This window comes from Aquarana catesbeiana, linkage group LG11, assembly GCF_042186555.1.
Source record: "Aquarana catesbeiana isolate 2022-GZ linkage group LG11, ASM4218655v1, whole genome shotgun sequence".
NCBI lineage: Eukaryota > Metazoa > Chordata > Amphibia > Anura > Ranidae > Aquarana > Aquarana catesbeiana.
In genome coordinates, this window is record NC_133334.1 from 268,374,978 (window position 1) to 268,400,181 (window position 25,204).

General features: G+C 46.0%; 1 protein-coding gene across 1 annotated transcript in view; it reads left to right on the forward strand.

Annotated features, from left to right (window-relative positions):
- The first annotated feature begins 14,292 nt into the window (after window positions 1–14,292).
- The window catches only part of URI1 (URI1 prefoldin like chaperone), a 134,300-nt gene continuing 123,388 nt past the window's right edge, over window positions 14,293–25,204 (forward strand). Inside the window, exon 1 of the mRNA XM_073605820.1 lies at window positions 14,293–14,467. Within this exon, the coding sequence (XP_073461921.1) occupies window positions 14,393–14,467 (75 nt within the window). The 5' untranslated portion in view covers window positions 14,293–14,392. The remainder of the gene's footprint in view (window positions 14,468–25,204) is intronic.

Sequence of the window (25,204 nt, forward strand, 5' to 3'; positions counted from 1 at the left end):
GTATTCCAACATGATAACGACCCCAAACACACCTCCAAGACAACCACTGCCTTGCTAAAGAAGCTGAAGGTAAAGGTGATGGACTGGCCAAACATGTCCCCAGACCAAAACCCTATTGAGCATCTGTGGGGCATCCTCAAATGGATGGTGGAGAAGTGCAAGGTCTCTAACATCCACCAGCTCTGTGATGTCATCATGGAGGAGGGGAAGAGGACTCCAGTGGCAACCTGTGAAGCTCTGGTGAACTCCATGCCCACGAGGGTTAAGGCAGTGCTAGAAAATAATGGTGGCCACACAAAATATTGACACTTTGGGCCCAATTTGGACATTTTCACTTAGGGGTGTACTCACTTTTGTTGCCAGCGGTTTAGACATTAATGGCTGTGTGTTGAGTTTTTTTGAGGGGACAGCAAATTTACACTGTTAAACAAGCTGTACACCAGGGGTAGGCACACAAATCACATATATCACATACAGTCACGTGGGCTGGATGTGAGAGTTGGATCAGCAGGATGAGTGTGCCAGGACAAGTAGATGTGCTTCATCTCTGCTTCCTTTCACCACTCTGTATATCACACATATCATAGATGAGAAGAGGGTACAGCGGTGGAGCAGATGAGCAGGAGGGTACAGCAGTGAGGAAAATGAACATGAGGGGTTCAGAGGTGGAACAGAAGAACAGGAGGGTACAGTGGTGGGGCAGATGTGCAGGGAGGTATAGTGGTGGAAGAGATAAGAAGGGGATTCTGTGTTGGGCCAGATGAACGGTGGGGTTCAGTATTGGGGCAGAAAAGCAGGGGGGGGTAGAGCAGTGGGGCAGATGTGAAAGCAGGTGTATTGGTGGGGCAGATGAGCATGGGGTTACAGTGGTGGGGCAGAAGAGCAGGGGGGTACAGAGGTGAGGCAGATGTGCAGGAGGTACATTGGTGGGGCAGACGAGAAAGCGGGTTACAGTGGTGGGGCAGATGAGCAGAAGGGTTCAGGGGTTCAGTGTTAGGACAGATGAGAAGGTTTATCAGTAGTGAGACGGAAGAGCATTGGGATACGGCAGTGGAGCATATGTGCAGGGAGATTAGATGGGACAGATGGGAAAAGGGGTACATTGATGGGGCAGATGTGCAGGGGGGTTACAGTGGTGGGACAGAAGGGCAAGGGGGTACAGTGGTGGGGAAGATGTGCAGGAGGTACAGTGGAAGAAGGGATGAGAAGGGTGGGACAGAAAAGCAGGAGGTACAGTGACAGGGCAAATGAGCAGGGGGCGTTCAGCGTTGGGCCAGATGAGAAAGGTCGTACATCGGTGGAACAAATGAGCAGGGGGCTACAGTTGTGGGGCAGAAGAGCAGGGGGAACAGAGGTGGGACAGATGTGCAGGAGGCACAGTCATGGGGCAGATGAGATAGAGGGTTACAGTGGTGGGGCAGATGAGCAGATAAGTTCAGTTTTAGGACAGATGAGAAGATGGTTCAGTGGGGGGACCAGATGTGGATGGAGGTACAGTGGTGGGGCAGCTGAGAAAGAGGGAACAATCTGCTGCTGGGGCAGATTTACAGGGGGTTACAGTGGTGGCACAGATGTGCAGGGTAGTGCAGTGGTGGGGCAGATGTGCAGGGGGTTACAGTGGTGGGGAAGATGTGCAGGGGGTTACAGTGGTGGGGGAGATGTGAAAGGGGGTACATTGGTGGGGCAGATGAGTAAGGGGTACATTGGTGGGACAGATGTGCAGGGGGTTACAGCGGTGGGGCAGATGAGCAGGGGGTTTACAGTAGTGGGCAGATAAGCAGGGGGTACAGTGGTGGGGCAGATGAGCAGGGAGGGTACAGTGGTGGGGCAGATGAGCAGGGGGGTTTAAGTAGTGGGGCAGATTAGCAGGGGGGTTTAAGTGGTGGGGCAGATTAGCAGGGGGGTTTAAGTGGTGGGGCTGATGAGCAGGGAGGTACAGTGGTGGGGCAGTGATCTGAGGTGTGAAGGCGCATAAATTGGGGCTGATCTGAAGTGTGAAGATGCAGGATGTTAATTTCTCACTACTAAAGTAGTTTGAAGCTTTTTTTTGTTATAAAATCGGCACATTCAATTTCTTTAAAAACCTTTTTTGGCACACTGTGCTCAAAAGGTTGCCTACCCCTGCTGTACACTCTCTACTTTACATTGTAGCAAAGAGTCATTTCTTCAGTGTTGTCACATGAAAAAATATCATAAAATATTTACAAAAATGTGAGGGGTGCACCCACTTTTGTATGATACTGTATATTATGATTTGTGTGTTTCTTGTTTATTTTTTATTTTTTTGTGTATTAAATTGTTAAGAGCTTACTGTTTTTTTATTTTAAATGTAACTTTAAATGTAACTGATTAAAATAATGTATTTGTTTAGAGAATGTGTGCAGGTGATGTAGCTAAGATATTTAGATTAATATTATGATTTGTGTGTTCCCTGTATTTTTTATTTTTTGTGTATTTAATTGTTAAGAGCTTACTGTTTTTTTTTAAATTTTAAATGTAACTTTAAATTTGACGGATTAAAATAATTTATTTGTTTAGAGAATGTGTGCAGGTGATGTAGTGAAGGAATTTAGATTTATCATATGTGAACGTGTAACCCCTGTGCTACCACTTGGTAAAAAAAAAAAACAATAAAAATAAAACTAAAAGGTAGTACAAAAGACAAAAGAAGGAAAGAAGGGTTGCTACAACAGCTATAGTATTTCCACAGTGATTAGTAAATAATTAAAGTGAAGGTTGGAGTTTGTACATACTAAAATACATCCTTGTGATATCACTGTATCATATATATATATATACATACACACAATATCTAAAGCCATAGATCACATATCATGCATTAATATTAGTGCCAGTGAATAAATTCATCACGTAAATCTGAAAGCAAAAATAAGTAAATAAAGTGCATAAATAAATCATATACTGATGTCCAAATATAACTGTGAATTCAATCACGTGAGATAGTAATAACAGTTAATTTAAAGTGATGTCCCAATTTAAAGTGATGTCTTCCACCGCTGTTGGTCACCAATGTGTTTACAGAACTCTCACCTTAAGTAAGGCTTAAACACGTCTTGTAAATATTTCCATTATGTGGTCTGGTCAGTCAGGGTAGAAGAAGCCCTCCTTGGTGATGTTTACACTTCCTGTCCCCACTATATTCTAGCAACCAATCTGGTTCCCCTGATGAAGTCATGTGCCGTGACGTAACGTGTAGGGAGTCCCGGACATAGCGCAGACCGGAAGTGAAATGAGAGGCATTCGTTGCTGAGTATACAAATCTTTTATGCAAATTTTAAATAGTTTTGATGTAAATGGCTTTCTTTTTATTAACAAACTTTGCTTTTAAACATACTACACTATAGGAGGCACTATTTATATTTTACCATAACATATATGCACACGAGTTTGGCGGTTTAAAAGGGACCATCACCCCAATCTAGAGTTACCATTTGGGGAGGATAAGGAGGGTTTCTACTACCCTGACTGACCAGACCACTTGATCGAAAATTCAAAATATATACAGGGCAAGCAGCCAAGAGGCCCATGGTAACTCTGGAGGAGCTGCAGTTGAAAGAAAGCCATAAGAAGTCCCGTTTGTAGTTTGCGAGAAGCCATGTGGAGGACACAGCAAACATGTGGAAGAAGGTGCTCTGGTCAGATGAGACCAAAATTGAACTTTTTGGCCTAAAAGCAAAACGCTATGTGTGGCGGAAAACTAACACTACACGTCACCCTGAACACACCATCCCCACTGTGAATCATGGTGGTGGCAGCATCATGTTGTGGGGATGCTTTTCTTCAGCAGGGACAGGGAAGCTGGTCAGAGTTGATGAGAAGATGGATGGAGCCAAATACAGGACAATCTTAGAAGAATACCTGTTAGAGTCTGCAAAAGACTTGAGACCAGGGTGGAGGTTCACCTTCCATCAGGACAACGACCTGAAACATACAGCCAGAGCTACAATGGAATGGTTTAGATCAAAGCATATTCATGTGTTAGAATGGCCCAGTCAAAGTCCAGACCTAAATCCAATTAAGAATCTGTGACAAGACTCACAGACGCTCTCCATCCAATCTGACAGAGCTTGAGCTATTTTGCAAAGAAGAACATCTCTAGATGTACAAATCTGGTAGAGACATCCCCAAAAAGACAATTATGTGCCACTTTGTGTTGGTCTATCACATAAAATCTCAATAAAATACATTTACATTTTTGGTTGTAACATGACAAAATGTTGAAAATTTCAAGGGGTATGAATACTTTTTCAAGGCACTGTATACTGTATATAAAAGACACAGTGATATCACCAGGATATATTTTAGTATGTACAAATTCCAGGCTGCGCAACTCCAACCTACAGATTTATATTATGATTTGTGTTTTTCCGTAAATGTTTTTTTCTTTTTTTGTTCATTTCATTGTTAAATGCTTACTTTTTTTTTTCTTTTTATTTAATTTAACTACAAATTTTTTATTTCAATTTTTTTTCCATTTATGTGATAAATATAAAATAATTAGGCTAACAAGGAGCTAATTTTTGGCACATGAAGAGATAGCTGAAAAGAGTTTCTGGAGCCCTCCGGAGCCATTTAAACCCCATTGCACCCTTAACCACTTGTGCCCCCAGGCTTTTTCTTTCTAAATTCCCTTGAGTCCCAGAGGGTTTCTTTTATCATTTCGGCGATGTCTTATGCGCACTTATATCTTAGAATTTGAAGAATTTGTAGTCTACATTAACAAATTATACATATTTTTTTTTTCAGGACAGATAGAAATTTTATCTATAGCAGACATGGATACATTTATATTTTTTCCCTTGGTTTTTAATGGAAACAAATAGTATGAAAATTGCAAAAAAAAAATTTTCCTGTAATTTTTCCCAGCAACCCCACATATTCACCACAAAATATAACCAATGAAGTCTGCTATGTAAACCCTCACCTTGTAAAACAACCCATTTAGTGTAAAATAGAAATGAAAGTAAAACCATTTGAGTATAGATATAAAAAAAACATTATAAGCACGTTTTTACCCTTTTAATAAGTGATCACATTCCCTCTGTTCTTGGCTGTACAAGAGCTGGGGAGGAGAAACGATTCTTTTTTTTTTTGTTTTTTGACTACATTTTTTTTTTTCACCGGTGGGTTTTCCTGTGACCAGCGTGCGTGCACGATCACGTCCAGGTTTTGTGTCTGTTTCCGGTCTCAGGGCCGGGTACCGGGCCGGTGCTACTACTAGGCAAACTAGCCACCTAGGGCGCCCGGCCACTGGTGTTCCTACTCTCTTTTCTCTGCAGCAAGCAACTAAGTCTCAGCATCAGCAGGCAGCCGCCGCTCCATTCACACATAGTGTCAGAGGCGCAGCGGCGGTGGAGGACAGTGTCTGTGTCCCGACTCCTGAATGGAAGCAAGCAAACATTCATTGATGGGCGCTGGTGAGGCTGCATTTGATGTGTCCTGGTGAGGCTACATGTGATGGGTGCTGGTGAGGCTGCATTGATGGGCGCTGGTGAGGCTGCATTGATGGGCACTGATAGGCTGTATTGATGGGCGCTGGTGAGGCTGCATTGATGGGCGCTGGTGAGGCTGCATTGATGGGCGCTGGTAAGGCTGCATTGATGGGCACTGATAGGCTGTATTGATGGGCGCTGGTGAGGCTGCATTGATGGGCGCTGGAGAGGCTGCATTGATGGGCTCTGGTGAGGCTGCATTTGATGGGTGCTGGTGAGGCTGCATTTGATGGGTGCTGGTGAGACTGCATTTGATGGGTGCTGGTAGGCTGCATTTGATGGGTGCTGGTGAGACTGAATTTGATGGGCGCTGGTAGGCTGCATTTGATGGGCGCTGGTGAGGCTGCATTTGATGGGCGCTGGTAAGCTGCATTTGATGGGCGCTGGTAAGCTGCATTTGATGGGCGCTGGTAGGCTGCATTTGATTGGTGCTGGTAGGCTGAATTGATGGGCGCTGGTAGGCTGCATTTGATGGGCGCTGGTAGGCTGCATTTGATGGGCGCTTCGTTAAAAAGGTGGGGTTTACGTGAGCAGGGAAAAGGGGGTGGGGTCAGGGGTGGAGTCAAGGGGGGCAGCAAAATTAAGTTTCGCCTAGGGTGTCAAAAATCCTTGCACAAGCCCTGGCTGGGTATGGCATTCACGCATACACTGTGCAGAGGGCCTCCTGTGGGGACCACCTTTGTTGTGGCATGTCCAGACTCACGCATGTGCTAGGTCGGTTTGCACTGGAAACCTATTCTGTTTTCCCTTGCATATCCTGCATGTGAATGGGGAGAGGAAGGTGATTTTGGCACATGTGTACATGCTTCTTTCTCTGAGTCTTCTTCTTTTTTCTATCTGTGCATTGCTGATCTTTCTGCCACATAACCAAGACCTCCATGTGCTCTGGAAGGGACCATCAGTCTGGTAAGTAAGAAGAGGAAAATGAGTGCCTTTCTTACCTTACTTACCTCCACTGTGCAACTCGTTTTGCACAGAGTGGCCCCGAACATCCTCTTCAGGAGGCCCCGGCAGCTCTCGCAGCTCCTCCCGACATCAGATAACCTCCTAGGAGAAGCAGGGGATTACCTTGCGGGCGCACTCCCGAGTCCAGCATTTGCGTCCATAGACATGAATGCCAGACTCGGCTCCACCCCCCGGCGCTTGCGTCATTGGATTTGATTGACAGCAGCAGGGTAAAGATGTTGATTCGAGAGGAATGGCAGTAGTGGTATGAAGTTTTAAATAAGTAAGCAGCGGAAAAGTTATATCCCACCCCGGATGGAAAAAGCTGCTTCTCTGGTCAAAAGAATGGCACTGCAATGTGTTAACGCACTTAACATGCGTTGCAGTAACACACACATTACAGAACTGCACCCTACTGAAAGGTGTGGACGCTACCATTATGCATTTTGGCAGGAGTGTTATTCTTGCTAGGGAAGAATCAGTTTCCATTGCTGTGCCCTCGATCGATGAATTGACAGATATCTGAGAGATTTATGTCGAGAGGCAGGAGGCGTTTGTAAGCCAGTGATCGCAGGACTTCGTGGCAAGCACGGGACCCAGGATCTCGAGGTCACCATCACCCATGAATTGCTGAAAGAGCAGGTTATTAGTGCTCTTGGTGAGCTTAAAGCAGTGTTCCACCCGCAATTTTTTTTTCTTCTTAAGTCAGCAGCTACAAAAACTAATAAGGACACTTACCTGTCCAGGAAGCCCGCAATGTCGGACCCCCGAGGCCGATCCGTCCATCGGATCAGGTGCAGGCGCCGCCATTCTAATTAAGGGAAACCGGCAGTGGAGCCTTGTGGCTTCACTGCCCGTTTCCTACTGCTCATACGTGAGTCGCGCGGCGCTTTGTGAATGGCCGGCTGTCTTCTGGGGGACACACAGGTCCCAGAAGTCAGCGGGGGGGGGCTCGCCGGAGAAGAGAATATGACGTCCTGCACCGCGGACCAGATGGATCGGAAGTACAGGCTGTACTTCATAAAAAGGTATGTTAGAAGAAAAGAAAATATTTTTACTATCCAAAAACGAGGGGTGGAGAGGTGGTCTTTCGTTTTAGACCACCTCTCAAAAATGGGTGGAACTCAACGGATTTTGTGGATGAAGTAGCATTTGTTGTTATCAATGTTCCCCTAAGGCAGTGCTGCATTCAGTGACAATGAAGAGGACTATAAAGCCCAGTCCTTGGTCAACAAACCGGCCTTAGGCAGGGTGGTTGTAAGTGTCTGTATGATGCCAAGTTTTTCCCTCTGATCAAAACTTGTGACTATTCCAGAAGACTCACCACTGTTCAACCTCGGATGCTCTCAGTTTGCTGCGCAGATGGATGGTGCTCGCAGTCGGCTCTTGATTGCCGTATAACAGTGTTACGTTTCATAGAGCAGCACACATCCTTGGAAGGTCGAACACTCCTTATTGGTCATGATTAAAAGTTACATGTACATCCCAACCCCAAGCATTATTCCAAGAGCAATCAGCGGTTAGTCTGGCCTTCCTATTGATAGGAGGTTGACGCTCTGTTGAGTTCCCTCTGGTAGTTTGGCCCACTCTACATTCCAGGACTCAAGATTCTTTTGCCAGAATGTAAAACTTCATGAGCGAATAGAATGGTGTGCAAGGGCACATTTCTGAAGGATGCACAGCCATGGTCCGTTTTAATTCCTTCACCCCCTACAGGAGTCTTGTTGATGGTAACCCCCCCCCCCCCGGCTAGTGTGGTGGGGGCCAGGGTGGCCGATTGTGCACACAGATGGTAAAGCCCATTTTTTGGGATCTGTGGGTACCTTCTACGGTAAAACTTGGTTACTTGTCAAGTACCTTCTACTTACCTGGTGGTTCAGATATCGCCCTCCAGAACATTTCTTCATCTGGACCAGAATAGCACATTCCGCCGAGGAGGTGGATGTCCTCTCTCAGTACATCAATATTCTACAACTGCAATGGGGAATGATTCTAAGTCATCCCTCAGAAAGATTTACAGGCTTTTATTCTCCTCTGAGTCTCGTACGAAGAAGATCAGAGACAGGTGACCAGTGTTGAATTTAAAGAAACTCAGTCTCAGTGGGAGATGGAAATTTTCAGTTCATGTGTCTTCCTTTCAGGGCTCTCCACCTCACCGGTGGCCTTTTATGGAGGTCCTAATCTCTATGAAGCCCCTCTAAGGAAATGGGGGTGTTTCAAATCAATCATTACTTGGATTGTATTTGTAACGAAACATCCCACACTCTGCTTGAGTGCTTTCGTCATATACCGCTTCCTCCCAGTCTGAATATAGATATCAGATATTCCAACCGCTACCAACCAGAAAAAAGGAGAATACTCGTTTGGTTGCTGAACATGAACTGTTTATTGAAAACACAGGTACACAGGTAATACTCTGGACAACACCCCCCCCCCCTTTGCATTCCAGGTGGGGTAGACTGTCCAATCAGTGAGAGCTGTTGGAGGAATTCGCCCCCACCAATCTCACAGCTAACATACATACACATCCCATAATATCCAAATATCCAAGGCAGACAGACACAATAGAACATCGGAATACAGCCACACCCCAAACGACCCAGCAAAGTACACAACAAAATGAGACAATATTATATATATATATATATATATATATATATATATATATATATATATATATATAGATAGATCTATAGATAGATAGATAGATAGATAGATAGATAGATAGATAGATAGATAGATAGATAGATAGATAGACAGACACAACATTCCAGTGTGGCTGTACAGTGAGTCCAATTAGTACAGATCAGACTGGATTTCTCGGGCACCCTGTGCCCCTATTAGAGACATAGGGTGACTTAGACATAGGAGGTGCATGGGAAGCTGAAACAATGTTCTCCCAACCACCGCAAGAGATTCTGGGTTCCATGGGCCCCCCCGCCCAAAGTGACTCTGTCACAGTATTCTACTGTTGGGTCAGAGTCCAGATCACCTACTTATTCAAAAGGGGATTCTTCTAGCCAGCCTGAGAAGGTTTGGCTGGATAGGTGTCAAGACAGTTGGAACAGCATGGACTCCAGCAACCAAACACCAGCTCAGGTGCACCACATGAGGTTCTGACATCTGTAGTTAGAGAACTCCTCGGCCCCAAAAGACCACCAGAATGGGCTCCCCCACCTTGTTGGTTCATTTAGCAACCTAAGATGTAGGACTGCGCCTGGGAGAGGCTGAACCCCACTCAGTTGGCAGGTAGGGACTTACCACAACAGCACAGTCTTGCGGGTGTAGATCTTGAGGACAAAAATGAGAATGTATGAGGTTGCTCTTGCTTTCCTTTAAAAATGTAAACAGGTCCTGTGGGTGGATATAAGGGTGGAGCTATATCATATGTATGCTGCCATGTTGACTTCAGGAAAAGGAGGTCTCCCCATATTTTAGGGAAATTTTCTTAAATTTCCTGTTGAGTCTCAGGAAGAGGAAGTGAAGTGAAAATGGACATAAACAGTCTACAGAGTGATAATTGAGGTATATTGAGGGGTATGGGATGTACAGGGTTATATGTGGGGTGAATAGGATGTTCATCAAGATAATAATTTTGTTTCATCATTTGCGTTATGTTAGAATGATTTGTTTTTGGAATCAAAGCCAGAGGTGTGTGGGGTATATAGGGTGATTAATGGGTGTACAGAGGGGTCTGGGGTGTATAGGGTAACATATAGGTGTACGGAGGTGTGTGAGGTATATAAGGTGATATATGGGTGTACAGAGGGGTGTGGGGTGTATAGGGGTGATATATGGGGTGTTTAGAGGGGTGTATAGGGTTAAATAATAGGGGGTGGGGTGTATAGGGTGATATATGGAGTGTACAGAGGGGTGTATAGGGTGATATATGGGGGTTGGGTGATATATGGGGTGTTTAGGGTGTATAGGGTGATATATGGGGTGTGGGTGATATATGGGGTGTTTAGAGGGATGTATAGGGTGATATATGGGGTGTTTAGAGGGGTGTATGAACGTGTGACGCGCATGAATGGATGAACGAGATTCCCACTGTCCCGGCATGGCCCCGCCGCCGGCGGCGTCGGTGATATATGGGGGTGGGGTGATATATTAGTATTATTATTATACAAGATTTATGTAGCGCCAACAGTTTACGCAGCACTTTACAATGTAGAGGGGGGACAACACAATTACAGTACAGTACAGTACAGAAGGGACAGGAGGGCCCGGCTCATAGAGCTTACATTCTAAAGGGAGGGGGTGGTGGTATAAAAGGTTATAGCTGCAGAGAATGATTTGATGGGGTGGCTCAGGGACAGTTGTTAGGTGGGTGTGGGAGAGGCTTCACTGAATAAATTAGTTTTCAGGGAGCGCCTAAAAGGTGGACAGGGTAGGGGCTGCTCGGACATACTGGGGCAGGGAGTATATATGGGGTATATAGGGTGATATATGGGGGTGGGGTGATATATGGGGTGTTTAGAGGGGTGTATGGGGTGAAATATGGGGTGTGGGATGTATAGAGGGGTGTATAGGGTGATATATGGGGGTGGGGTGATATATGGGGCGTATAGGGTGATATATGGGGTGTTGGATGTATAGGGTGATATATGGGGGCGGGGTGATATATGGGATGTATAGAGTGATAAATGGGGTGTGGGATGTATAGGGTTATATATGGGGGGTGTACAGGGTGATATATGGGGTGGGGTGTATAGGGTGATATATGGGGTGATGGGGTGGAGTGTATAGGGTGATATATGGGGGGGTGGGGTGTATAGGGTGATATATGGGGAGTGGGATGTATAGAGGGGTCTATAGGGTGATATATGGGGGTGGGGTGTATAGGGTGATATATGGGGGGTGGGTGGGGTGTATAGGGTGATATATGGGGGGTGGGGTGTATAGGGTGATATATGGGGGGTGGGATGTATAGGGTGATATATGGAGGTGGTGGGGTGTATAGGGTGATATATGGGGTGTTTAGAGGGGTGTATAGGGTGATATATGGGGGGTGGGGTGTAGAGGGTGATATATGGGGGGTGGGATGTATAGAGGGGTGTATAGGGTGATATATGGTGGTGTGGGGTGTATAGGGTGATATATGGGGGTGTGGGGTGTATAGGGTGATATATGGGGTGGGGTGTATAGGGTAATATATGGGGGTGGGGTGTATAGGGTGATATATGGGGGGTGGAGTGTAGAGGGTGATATATGGGGGTGTGGGGTGTAAAGGGTGATATATGGGGGTGTGGGGTGTATAGGGTGATATATGGGGGGTGGGGTGTATAGGGTGATATATGGGGGTTTTAGAGGGGTGTATAGGGTGATATATGGGGAGTGGGGTGTAGAGGGTGATATATGGGGGGTGGGATGTATAGAGGGGTGTATAGGGTGATATATGGGGGTGTGGGGTGTATAGGGTGATATATGGGGGTGTGGGGTGTATAGGGTGATATATGGGGGTGGGGTGTATAGGGTGATATATGGGGGTGGGGTGTATAGGGTGATATATGGGGGGTGGAGTGTAGAGGGTGATATATGGGGGGGGGGTGTAAAGGGTGATATATGGGGGTGTGGGGTGTATAGGGTGATATATGGGGGGGTGGGGTGTATAGGGTGATATATAGGGGTGGGGTGTATAGGGTGATATATGGGGGTGGGGTGTAGAGGGTGATATATGGGGGGTGGGATGTATAGAGGGGTGTATAGGGTGATATATGAGGGGGTGGGGTGTATAGGGTGATATATGGGGGGTGGGGTGGGGTGTATAGGGTGATATATGGGGGGGGTGGGGTGTATAGGGTGATATATGGGGTGTAAAGGGTGATATATGGGGTGTGGGGGATATAGGGTGATTATGGGGGGTGGGGTGGGGTGGGGTGTACAGGGTGATATGTGGGGGGTGGGGTGTATAGGGTGATATATGGGGTGTAAAGGGTGATATATGGGGGATGGGGTGTATAGGGCGATATATGGGGGGTGGGGTGTATAGGGTGATATATGGGGGTGTGTGGTGTATAGGGTGATATATGGGGTGTATAGGGTGATATATGGGGGGTGGGGTGTAAAGGGTGATATATGGGGGGTGGGATGTATAGGGTGATATATGGGGGGTGGGATGTATAGGGTGATATATGGGGGGTGGGGCGTATAGGGTGATATATGGGGGTGTGGGGTGTAAAGGGTGATATATGGGGGGTGGGGTGTATAGGGTGATATGGGGGGGTGGGGTGTATAGGGTGATATGTGGGGGGGGTGGGGTGTATAGAGGGGTGTATAGGGTGATATATGGGGGGGTGGGGTGTATAGGGTGATATATGGGGGTGGGGTGTATAGGGTGATATATGGGGGGTGGGGTGTATAGAGGGGTGTATAGGGTGATATGTGGGGGGGTGGGGTGTACAGGGTGATATATGGGGGTGGGGTGTATAGGGTGATATATGGGGGTGGGGTGTATAGGGTGATATATGGGGGGTGGGGTGTATAGGGTGATATATTGGGGTGTATAGGGTGATATATGGGGGGTGGGGTGTAAAGGGTGATATATGGGGGTGGGATGTATAGGGTGATATATGGGGGTGGGGCGTATAGGGTGATATATGGGGGTGTGGGGTGTAAAGGGTGATATATGGGGGGTGGGGATGTATAGGGTGATATGTGGGGGGTGGGTGTATGGGTGTATATGGGGGAGGGGTGTATAGGGTGATATATGGGGGGGTGGGGTGTATAGGGTGATATATGGGGGGTGGGGTGTATAGGGTGATTATGGGGGGTGGGGTGTATAGGGGGTGATAGGGTGATATGGGGGGGGTGGGGTGTACAGGGGTGATATGGGGGTGGGGTGTATAGGGTGATATATGGGGGTGGGGTGTATAGGGTGATATATGGGGGGTGGGGTGTATAGGGTGATATATGGGGTGTATAGGGTGATATATGGGGGGTGGGGTGTAAAGGGTGATATATGGGGGGTGGGATGTATAGGGTGATATATGGGGGGTGGGGCGTATAGGGTGATATATGGGGGTGTGGGGTGTAAAGGGTGATATATGGGGGGTGGGATGTATAGGGTGATATGTGGGGGGGTGGGGTGTATAGAGGGGTGTATAGGGTGATATATGGGGGGGTGGGGTGTATAGGGTGATATATGGGGGGTGGGATGTATAGGGTGATATATGGGGGGTGGGGCGTATAGGGTGATATATGGGGGTGTGGGGTGTAAAGGGTGATATATGGGGGGGTGGGGTGTAAAGGGTGATATATGGGGGGGGGATGTATAGGGTGATATGTGGGGGGGTGGGGTGTATAGAGGGGTGTATAGGGTGATATATGGGGGGGTGGGGTGTATAGGGTGATATATGGGGGTGGGGTGTATAGGGTGATATATGGGGGGGTGGGGTGTATAGGGTGATATATGGGGGGTGGGGTGTATAGGGTGATATATGGGGGGGTGGGGTGTATAGGGTGATATATGGGGGGTGGGGTGTATAGGGTGATATATGGGGGTGGGGTGTATAGGGTGATATATGGGGGTGGGGTGTATAGGGTGATATATGGGGGGGTGGGGTGTATAGGGTGATATATGGGGGTGGGGTGTATAGGGTGATATATGGGGGGGTGGGGTGTATAGGGTGATATATGGGGGGTGGGGTGTATAGGGTGATATATGGGGGTGGGGTGTACGGGGTGACCTATGACATGTACAGTGACAGAGGGGCGTGGCTCGCAGGAAGGGTGGCGTACTCTGATTGGCAGCCCTGTGCTCTCCCGGGTGGGCGTGTCAGGCTGTGTACCGTTGCCAGGCAGCGTTGCTACGCAGTTGCCCCGCCCCCAGCCTCCACGTGGGACAGTCCATGCGTTCCTCGCTGGGTCTCGCGCGAGGATGACGTCACGGGCCTCCGTCCGGAGAGTGTGAGGAGCCCCGGGGTGGGCGGAACATGGAGCGCCCGGAGGAGGGGGGGAGGCCGTACAGCTCCAGGGAGGTGACCCGACTGCAGGAGGAGCAGAACAAGGTAACCCCCGGGGGGAGGCGGGGCCAGGCTCAGCGCACAGCACGTGACAGGAGAGCCGCCAGAGTCACAACACTGGAGGACTACAAGTCCCAGCACAGCGCTGTGTCCCCAATACATGGAGTACCGCCGTTCCCAGTACTCGCAGTATGTACAGCCCGGAGCTCTGTACTCCCCATACACTGAGGATACAATTCCCATCATACAGAGTACTGATAGTCCCAATACTCGGAGTACCACCAATCCCAGCAGAACCGCCAGTCCCAGTCCCCGGAGTCCCACCAATCCCAGTCCCCGGAGTCCCACCAATCCCAGTCCCCGGAGTCCCACCAATCCCAGTCCCCGGAGTACCGCCGTCCCCAATACATAATAATCTGAGTACTCCTGATCCCAGCATGCACTGCTCACCGTCCTCCATTCATAATACTTCCTCTTTTATTAGCATGTAAATCCCCAGAATACAGAATACAGAGAGTCCTGACATGTGATGTCCAGAGGATCCGATATCTGGAGTCCCACCATTCCCCGTACATAATAACCGGGTGAAATCAAAGCATAAAGGAGCCGCACTTCTGGAGATAAAGTCCTCATAATGTTTATTCCAATAGGACTGTGTACAAAGCGGTGAGGACTAACGCGTTTCGTCAGGAGCCTTGTTCACAAACGCGTTAGTCCTCACCGCTTTGTACACAGTCATATTGGAATAAACATTATGAGGACTTTATCTCCAGAAGTGCAGATCCTTTATGATTTAATTTGATTCTGTTTGGGCTGTTGAAAGGACGTTCTGAGCCCGAGACCCGGACCGGGTGTGCCGATTATTACACTGATCATAATACCCGGAGTGCCCACTATTCCTGGCATGCAATGCCCACAGTACTACTCTTCTCTATACCTGGGGTAGCTCTATTCCTGGCGTGCAGTGCCTTGAGTCCCGCCATCCTCGATATCTGGAGTCCCGCCATCCCCGATGTGCAACACCCGGAGTTCTTCTATTCCCAGTACCTGGAATTACTGCATCATTTGGGATGTGACGTCTGTATGGACAGAGGTGCTGCTTCCAGGATGTCAGTCATGTGTGCGGCTCCCAGAATGCACTCTGTCTGTGTTCAGAGACCCACAACCTCTCCCAGCTGTCAAACTGTTACATTGTATCTCTCCTGATCTCTGGTGTGTTACAATGTATCTGTCCTGGTCTCTGGTGTTACATTGTATCTCTCCTGATCTCTGGTGTGTTACAATGTATCTGTCCTGGTCTCTGGTGTTACATTGTATCTCTCCTGATCTCTGGTGTTACATTGTATCTCTCCTGATCTCTGGTGTTACATTGTATCTCTCCTGATCTCTGGTGTTACATTGTATCTCTCCTGATCTCTCTGGTGTTACATTGTATCTCTCCTGATCTCTGGTGTTACATTGTATCTCTCCTGATCTCTGGTGTTACATTGTATCTCTCCTGATCTATCTGGTGTTACATTGTATCTCTCCTGGTCTCTGGTGTTACATTGTATCTCTCCTGATCTCTGGTGTGTTACAATGTATCTGTCCTGGTCTCTGGTGTTACATTGTATCTCTCCTGATCTCTGGTGTTACATTGTATCTCTCCTGATCTCTGGTGTTACATTGTATCTCTCCTGATCTCTGGTGTTACATTGTATCTCTCCTGATCTCTGTGGTGTTACATTGTATTTCTCCTGATCTCTGGTGTGTTACAATGTATCTGTCCTGGTCTCTGGTGTTACATTGTATCTCTCCTGATCTCCGGTGTTACATTGTATCTCTCCTGATCTCTGTGGTGTTAACATTGTATCTCTCCTGATCTCTGGTGTTACATTGTATCTCTCCTGATCTCTGGTGTTACATTGTATCTCTCCTGATCTCTCTGGTGTTACATTGTATCTCTCCTGATCTCTGGTGTTACATTGTATCTCTCCTGATCTCTGTGGTGTTACATTGTATCTCTCCTGATCTCTGGTGTTACATTGTATCTCTCCTGATCTCTGGTGTTACATTGTATCTTTCCTGGTCTGTGGTGTTACATTGTATCTCTCCTGGTCTGTGGTGTTACATTGTATCTCTCCTGGTCTGTGGTGTTACATTGTATCTCTCCTGATCTCTGGTGTTACATTGTATCTCTCCTGATCTCTCTGGTGTTACATTGTATCTCTCCTGATCTCTGGTGTTACATTGTATCTCTCCTGATCTCTGTGGTGTTACATTGTATCTCTCCTGATCTCTGGTGTTACATTGTATCTCTCCTGATCTCTGGTGTTACATTGTATCTCTCCTGATCTCTGGTGTTACATTGTATCTCTCCTGGTCTGTGGTGTTACATTGTATCTCTCCTGGTCTGTGGTGTTACATTGTATCTCTCCTGATCTCTGGTGTTACATTGTATCTCTCCTGGTCTGTGGTGTTACATTGTATCTCTCCTGGTCTGTGGTGTTACATTGTATCTCTCCTGATCTCTGGTGTTACATTGTATCTCTCCTGATCTCTGGTGTTACATTGTATCTCTCCTGATCTCCGGTGTTACATTGTATCTCTCCTGATCTCCGGTGTTACATTGTATCTCTCCTGATCTCTGGTGTTACATTGTATCTCTCCTGATCTCTGGTGTTACATTGTATCTCTCCTGATCTCTGGTGTTACATTGTATCTCTCCTGATCTCTGGTGTTACATTGTATCTCTCCTGATCTCTGGTGTTACATTGTATCTCTCCTGATCTCTGGTGTTACATTGTATCTCTCCTGATCTCTGTGGTGTTACATTGTATTTCTCCTGATCTCTGGTGTGTTACAATGTATCTGTCCTGGTCTCTGGTGTTACATTGTATCTCTCCTGATCTCCGGTGTTACATTGTATCTCTCCTGATCTCTGTGGTGTTAACATTGTATCTCTCCTGATCTCTGGTGTTACATTGTATCTCTCCTGATCTCTGGTGTTACATTGTATCTCTCCTGATCTCTCTGGTGTTACATTGTATCTCTCCTGATCTCTGGTGTTACATTGTATCTCTCCTGATCTCTGTGGTGTACATTGTATCTCTCCTGATCTCTGGTGTTACATTGTATCTCTCCTGATCTCTGGTGTTACATTGTATCTTTCTGGTCTGTGGTGTTACATTGTATCTCTCCTGGTCTGTGGTGTTACATTGTATCTCTCCTGGTCTGTGGTGTTACATTGTATCTCTCCTGATCTCTGGTGTTACATTGTATCTCTCCTGATCTCTCTGGTGTTACATTGTATCTCTCCTGATCTCTGGTGTTACATTGTATCTCTCCTGATCTCTGTGGTGTTACATTGTATCTCTCCTGATCTCTGGTGTTACATTGTATCTCTCCTGATCTCTGGTGTTACATTGTATCTCTCCTGATCTCTGGTGTTACATTGTATCTCTCTGTGTCTGTGGTGTTACATTGTATCTCTCCTGGTCTGTGGTGTTACATTGTATCTCTCCTGATCTCTGGTGTTACATTGTATCTCTCCTGATCTCTGGTGTTACATTGTATCTCTCCTGATCTCCGGTGTTACATTGTATCTCTCCTTGATCTCCGGTGTTACATTGTATCTCTCCTGATCTCTGGTGTTACATTGTATCTCTCCTGATCTCTGTGTTACATTGTATCTCTCCTGATCTCTGGTGTTACATTGTATCTCTCCTGATCTCTGGTGTTACATTGTATCTCTCCTGATCTCTGGTGTTACATTGTATCTCTCCTGATCTCTGGTGTTACATTGTATCTCTCCTGATCTCTGGTGTTACATTTGTATCTCTCCTGATCTCTGGTGTTACATTGTATCTCTCCTGATCTATCTGGTGTTACATTGTATCTCTCCTGGTCTCTGGTGTTACATTGTATCTCTCCTGATCTCTGTGTTACATTGTATCTCTCCTGATCCTGGTGTTACATTGTATCTCTCCTGATCTCTGGTGTTACATGTATCTCTCCTGGTCTGTGGTGTTACATTGTATCTCTCCTGATCTCTGGTGTTACATTGTATCTCTCCTGATCTCTGGTGTTACATTGTATCTCTCCTGATCTCTGGTGTTACATTGTATCTCTCCTGGTCTGTGGTGTGTAGGACTGTCAGCTGATCTCCAGCACAGCTCTCACTTCGCTCTGCTGAGGGGAAGGCGGATGTTTTGAGACTGTTTTGCGATCGTTTCCTCTTTGCTGTGGCGGTGCACATGGCTGTCTGTCGATGACACAGACGATCACCAGGAAGAAGACGTCAGCGGTGTGAGCGCCCCCGGGGGCCATCAATAATCTCGCTCTCTGTGTAATCACTGCGGTTTAGCAGATTTGCAACAAGTAGGCTAATCGCTTCAAGAATACCTGGATCAGATTAGAGGAGGAGGGGGGGAGGGGGTTCTGTGAGCGATCGTCTCAGGACAACCAAATCTGAAAACACGCAGCCGGCTTCACATACCAACTCCACCGATCGTTCTCACCGCCGTGTGACATCACACTGGTGTCTGTTAGAGATCGAGTCATGTCATCCTAAATGTGCTTTAAAGCTGAACTCCGGGAATACAAATGTTTTATTCCTCAATATCCATAAAGGATATAAAGTCACTCTGTGTACAAATGTCTGCAGACCCAGATATTACCTTGTGAATGTAGCAGTGACATCATCACACTGCTCTACTTGGTCATGCTCAAAAGTTTGCATACCCTGGCAGAAGTTGTGACTTCTACCAGGGGGGGACGGGAGGGGGGGTGCCCGGTGTTGAAGTGGTTGAGGTTAGTGATTATATGAAGCCATTTATTATCACATAGATGTTTGCCTCCTTTTTATATCATAATAATAATAATACCAGAAATCATCCCTGTTGGAAAGTCGGCCTCTCCTTAGGTCTTAATACTGTATTTTGCCCCCCTTTAGCATCAATGACGGCGGTCAGTTTTCTGTAATAGTTGTCTATGAGGCTCTGAATTCTTGCAGGTGGTAGAGCTGCCCGTTCGTCTTGGCAAAATGCCTCCAGGTCCTGCAAAGTCTTTGGTTTTCCTGCTTGAACTGTACATTTGAGATCTCCCCGGAGCGGCTCGATGATATTGGGTTCAGGATACTGTGATGACCACTCCAGAACCTTCACCTTCTTTCTGCTGTAACCACTGGAGGGTCAACTTGGCCTTGTGCTTGGGGTTATTGTCATGCTGGAAAGTCCAAGAGCGTTCCATGCGCGTTCCATGCGCAGCTTTTATACAGAAGAATGCAATTTGTCAGCCAGTATTTTCTGATAACATGCTGCATTCATCGTCTCATCAATATTTCAAAAGATTCCCCAGGCCTTTAGAGCTCACCCCCCCCCCCCCCCCGAAAACATCAGTGAGCCACCACCATGCTTCACAGTGGTAATGGCATTCTTCCTCTCTAAACAATAGCATTTATGGTTGTGACCATAAAGCTCTATTTTGGTCTTGTCTCTCCAGATTACAGTGTGCCGGAAGCTATGAGGCGTGTCAAGGTTTTGCTGGGCAAATTGTAACCGGGCTTTTTTGTGGCATTGGCACAGTAAAGGCATCTTTTTGGCAACTTAACCGTGCAGCCAATTTTTGTTCAGATGTTGCCGTATTGTTTTCCTTGAAATAACCACACCGTCTTTTTTTTCCAGAGCAGCCTGTATTTCTCCTGACCGGTGTGTTTCCCGAACAATTCTTCTGGAGCTGTGGCGGCAATCTTTCTATGTCTACCTGACCTTGGCTTGGTATTAAGAGATCCCCAAGTTTTCCTCTTCTTAAAAAGTCATTGAACAGTAGTGACTGGCATATCCAAAGCTTTGGATATCTATTTATATCCTTTTCTTTCTTAATAAAGTTCCATTACCTTGTTACACAGGTCTTTTGACAGTTCTTTTCTCTCCATGGCTCAGTATCTAGTCTGCTCAGTGCATCTATGTGAGAGCTAACAAACTTATTTTTATACACAGAGACTAATTGCAATTCAAAAAGCCACAGATGTGGGACATTAACCTGTAATTGCCATTTTATCCCGTGTGTGTGTCTGTACCAAGGCCAACCATTCCAGGGGATGGAAAATTTCGATCGGGGCCTTTTTGGGGATTTCTGTTCTGCCCACGCTATAGCCGAAAGCTTACAATGCCGGGAGGGCGTCCATGGACGTGCCTGCGCTGCGGTGCGCTCTGCGATCGACGTGTTCTTCGGACTCGGCCAATCACGTAGCAGGGTAAAGGGCCAATCACATCACTCCTTTACCATGTGATCAGCTGTCAGCCAATGACAGCTGATCATGCAATGTAAACGGAAGTCGGAGAAAAGCAGGAGAAAAGAAGAAAAACGATAACCGGACATTGGTCCCAACATTGCCCACCAGTGCTGCTAATCAGTTTCTACCAGTGCCATGTTTTAGTTCCCATCAGTGCCTATCAGTGCCTCCTCATCAGTGTCACCTATCAGTGCCGCCCCCTCAGTGCGGCCTATCAGCGCACATCAGTGAAAGAGAAAAATTACCTGTTTGCAAAATGTTATAACAAACGATGAAAAAGTTTTTTTTTTTTTTTTTCAACATTTTCTGAATTTTTTTTGTTTGTTTAGCAAAAAATTAAAACCCCAGCAGTGATTAACCACTTAGGGACGGAGCCTCGTTTTGAGATTTGGTGTTTACAAGTTAAAATCATTTTTTTTTTGCTAGAAAATGACTTAGAACCCCCAAACATTTTTTTAGTTTTTTTTTTCAGACACACTAGAGAATAAATGTTGTAAGTAGGATTTCGCGCAAACACATGTAAATCAATAATAATCATACATAAGTGTTGACTGGTGTGTCACGTGATCTGTGTACAACCATTAATTATACATCCATTCCAAGTGTCCAATAGTGGTGAAATAATAATAAATAATGGCCTCTAGTCTCTGGTCAAACAATAATGTGATCAATCAGCTGTGTGACGTGGCTTTAGCGATGGTGTTTCCAAAAATACAAAATTAACAGCTAGACTCGTTCCCTCTGTGTAAGTGCTCCCATTGCCCTTACCTCAAGAGGCTTAAGATAAAGCCTTAATATGAATGTAGGGTGATGATCTGGGGATGTCTGTTCTCCAAGTTGCCAGGTGATGTCCACTGGTTACAGGTGAATGGATACCTTGGCCGCTTCTTGATGGGAGTGATTCTGTATCCTGGACTCCAAGCCAGGAAAACGAGAGAAAAGACAAGGGGGCTCCCAATGGTGTAGTAGGTTTTTTTAAAATCCAATTTATTAGAGTAAAAAAGTTCATAAAATAACATCCACACTGTGGGTACAGTGTGGAGCGGTGACAGGGAAAGATGGCGGCGGAACGCCGTCACCTGGTGCAAAACTTCCGGTTCACAGTAACAACACCCGGGGTCAAAGCAGCGTCGAGTGTTGTGCGTGATTCCTAGCTGGATCCTACGCGTTGCGTCACGTGACCTCGTGACTTCATCAGGGATCCTTCATTGACTTGGTGTCGGTAATCACCAAGTCAATGAAACTCGGGTGATCCCGGCCCCTTACCGCGTGATCAGCTGCCGGCCAATGACAGCTGATTACATGATGTAAACAGAAGGTCGGTAATCGTTTTTTTTTTTTTTCTCCTCCTCACGCTGACAGCATGAGGAAAAAAAAAAAGCCGATCACTGGCTTCAGTGCAAGGGACATCGGTCCCGAAGAGGTGAAGCTGCCTCATCTGTGCCCACCAATACCGCCTTCCAGTTCCACCTGCCAATGCCCACACAGTGCCACAAATTGGTGCATAAGTGCCAGCAATCAGTGCCACCTGATTAATGTGTGTGAATGCGTTACTCCCATATCACCACCACTTGCAATGTTCTCTTTCTATTTTTCCTAAACAATCACTCATAAGTAATATCATGTGCATCAAATTAAACCAAAAAACTTGAAATCAAACAAAAATTAAAAACATAAATTATCCAATGCATAAAAAGTCCTTCAAAAGTGCTTCAAAATCCTCTATCAATTGCTGTGACTGACGTGCTCCTGTGTTCCTTCAGTAATCATTTGTGACTTAGTGAGACACCACCACCTTTCAGATTGGCCACTCACCAGATGCTTTTTAAGTGATGCGCCTTTGGTTCATTCATGGGATAACCACTCCACCTAAGTAACACTCCTCACCGGCTATGCTTGGACTCTAGTATTCCTCATATGAAAGCATAGGGACAAAAAACGATCATAGCGCAATATATTTAAACTATTTATTATAAAAAATCCAAAGAAGAGTATCCACTCACATTTAAAAGTGCCCTCGAGCCGGCACAAAGCTTATCCAGCAGTTATGGATGGGTGTTGGGCTATTGCATGGTCCGCCTAGTAGTAATGTGCGGCCTCCACGTTTAGCTTGCGCTTCAAACCTTGTTCACGCATTTCGCATCATAGAATGCGTCATCAGGAAGCGGGCTTCCTGATGACGCATTCTATGATGCGAAACGCGTAGAGGCTGCTGGGAGATTTTTCTGCATCAGGTGACCGGACACGTACGTGAACGGGAACGAGGTTTGAAGCGCAAGCTAAACGTGGAGGCCGCACATTACTACTAGGCGGACCATGCAATAGCCCAACACCCATCCATAACTGCTGGATAAGCTTCATGCCGGCTCGAGGGCACTTTTAAATGTGAGTGGATACTCTTCTTTGGATTTTTTTATAATAAATAGTTTAAATATATTGCGCTATGATCGTTTTTTGTCCCTATGCTTTCATATGAGGAATACTAGAGTCTAAGCATAGCCGGTGAGGAGTGTTACTCAGGTGGAGTGGTTATCCCATGAATGAACCAAAGGCGCATCACTTAAAAAGCATCTGGTGAGTGGCCAATCTGAAAGGTGGTGGTGTCTCACTAAGTCACAAATGATTACTGAAGGAACACAGGAGCACGTCAGTCACAGCAATTGATAGAGGATTTTGAAGCACTTTTGAAGGACTTTTTATGCATTGGATAATTTATGTTTTTAATTTTTGTTTGATTTCAAGTTTTTTGGTTTAATTCGATGCACATGATATTACTTATGAGTGATTGTTTAGGAAAAATAGAAAGAGAACATTGCAAGTGGTGGTGATATGGGAGTAACGCATTCACACACATTATTCAGCATTTCCAGCCCATCCCAATGAAGGGCCTTTTTTGAATGCAGCAACTTTGACACAAACCTTTTAAGGATTTTGGAGGGAGTAGTGGTTTTGTGCCGGTGACACACACACTAATCAGTGCCACCTATCAATGCCCACCAGTGGTGCCAATCAGTGCCTCATCAGTGCCACCTAGCAATGCTGCCTTTTCAGTGTCACCTACCAGTGCTGATCAGTGCCCATCACTGCCAGCTATCAGTGCCACCTATTAGTGCCCTTCAGTGCCACCTATTAATGCCCATCAATGCCACCTATCAGAGCCCACCAATGCTGCCCATCAGTGCCACCTTATCAGTGCCCATCAGTGCAGCCTCATCAGCGCACATCAATTAAGGAGAAAAATGACCTGTTTGCAAAATTTATTAACAAAATATAAAACGATTTTGCATTTAAAAAAAAAAAAAAATCAGTCTTTTTAAATTTTTTTAACAAAAAATAAAAACTCAGAGGTGATCAAATACCACCAAAAGAAAGCTCTATTTGTGGGAAAAAAATGATAAAAATTTAATTTGTGTACAGTGTTGCTTGACCGCGCAATTATCATTCAAAGTGTGACAGCGCTGAAAGCTGAAAATTGGTCTGGGCAGGAGGGGGGTTTAGGTGCCCAGTAAGCGAGTGGTTAATAAGTCAGAAGATTTGCCGCACAGCGATCATGTACACTATTATAGACCTCTTTATACAGGTGGACTATCCTGTAATTATTTTATCTCAGCAATTCAGCAGACACACCGATAACCACAGCGCCGCACTAGTTGTTGGTGTTAATTGCAGCCTTTAAAACAGAGAAAAACACACATTTTGTGTAATTTTTTTTAAATTTTAGCACAATCCTTTCATTTATTTTTTTTTCCTGCCGGAGGTATATGCGCTTTTTATTCTTTCCAGATACACGCGCAGCCAGGTTCTATTTCGAGAGAAACATATTGAAGCGACAGTTTAATTATTCCTCTCCCACCATCGGTGTATCAGCCAGGAGATAAAATTAATTCACAGATTAGATTTAGACATGACTTGAGAAATGCTAATACATCATTACCGGAACGTGTTTTATTTTCTGCGCAAATGAAAACACGTCTTCGACAGAAGCCCAGAAAACTTCGCTAAATGTGCCCCCCCCCCCCCCCCCCCCCGATTACCAGAAAAAGCCGCTCCTTTGACGCTTTAAGTGCTCATTTACACTTGCAGGTGAGGGTGGTAAGAATACAAAGTTACGTCACATTTTTTTTACCACTCCACTTTTTAATCACGGGGTGTACACATGCCACGCAGCCGCTGCAAGAATAAAACCCTCCTATTGGTTTTTGGAAATGGACCCATTCAAGTAAATAGGGCTGCACCACAACTGCAATGTTGTGAGCTTTTAGGGGGTTAAAACGGGCATCATAATGCTTCCTCACCACCTGCAGTGTACACAGTTGTGGCACGGTGGTTCGGCCTTTTGGGGGTTGAAATAGGTGGCAAAGAGGCAACATAATGCTTCCTCACCACCTGCAATGTATGCGGTTGCAGCATGGTAGTGCAGGTTTTCAGGTGTTAAGTTGCCTATTTGCTGCCCAATTTAACACCTAACAACCTGAACTACCATGCGGCAACCGCATACATTGCAGGTG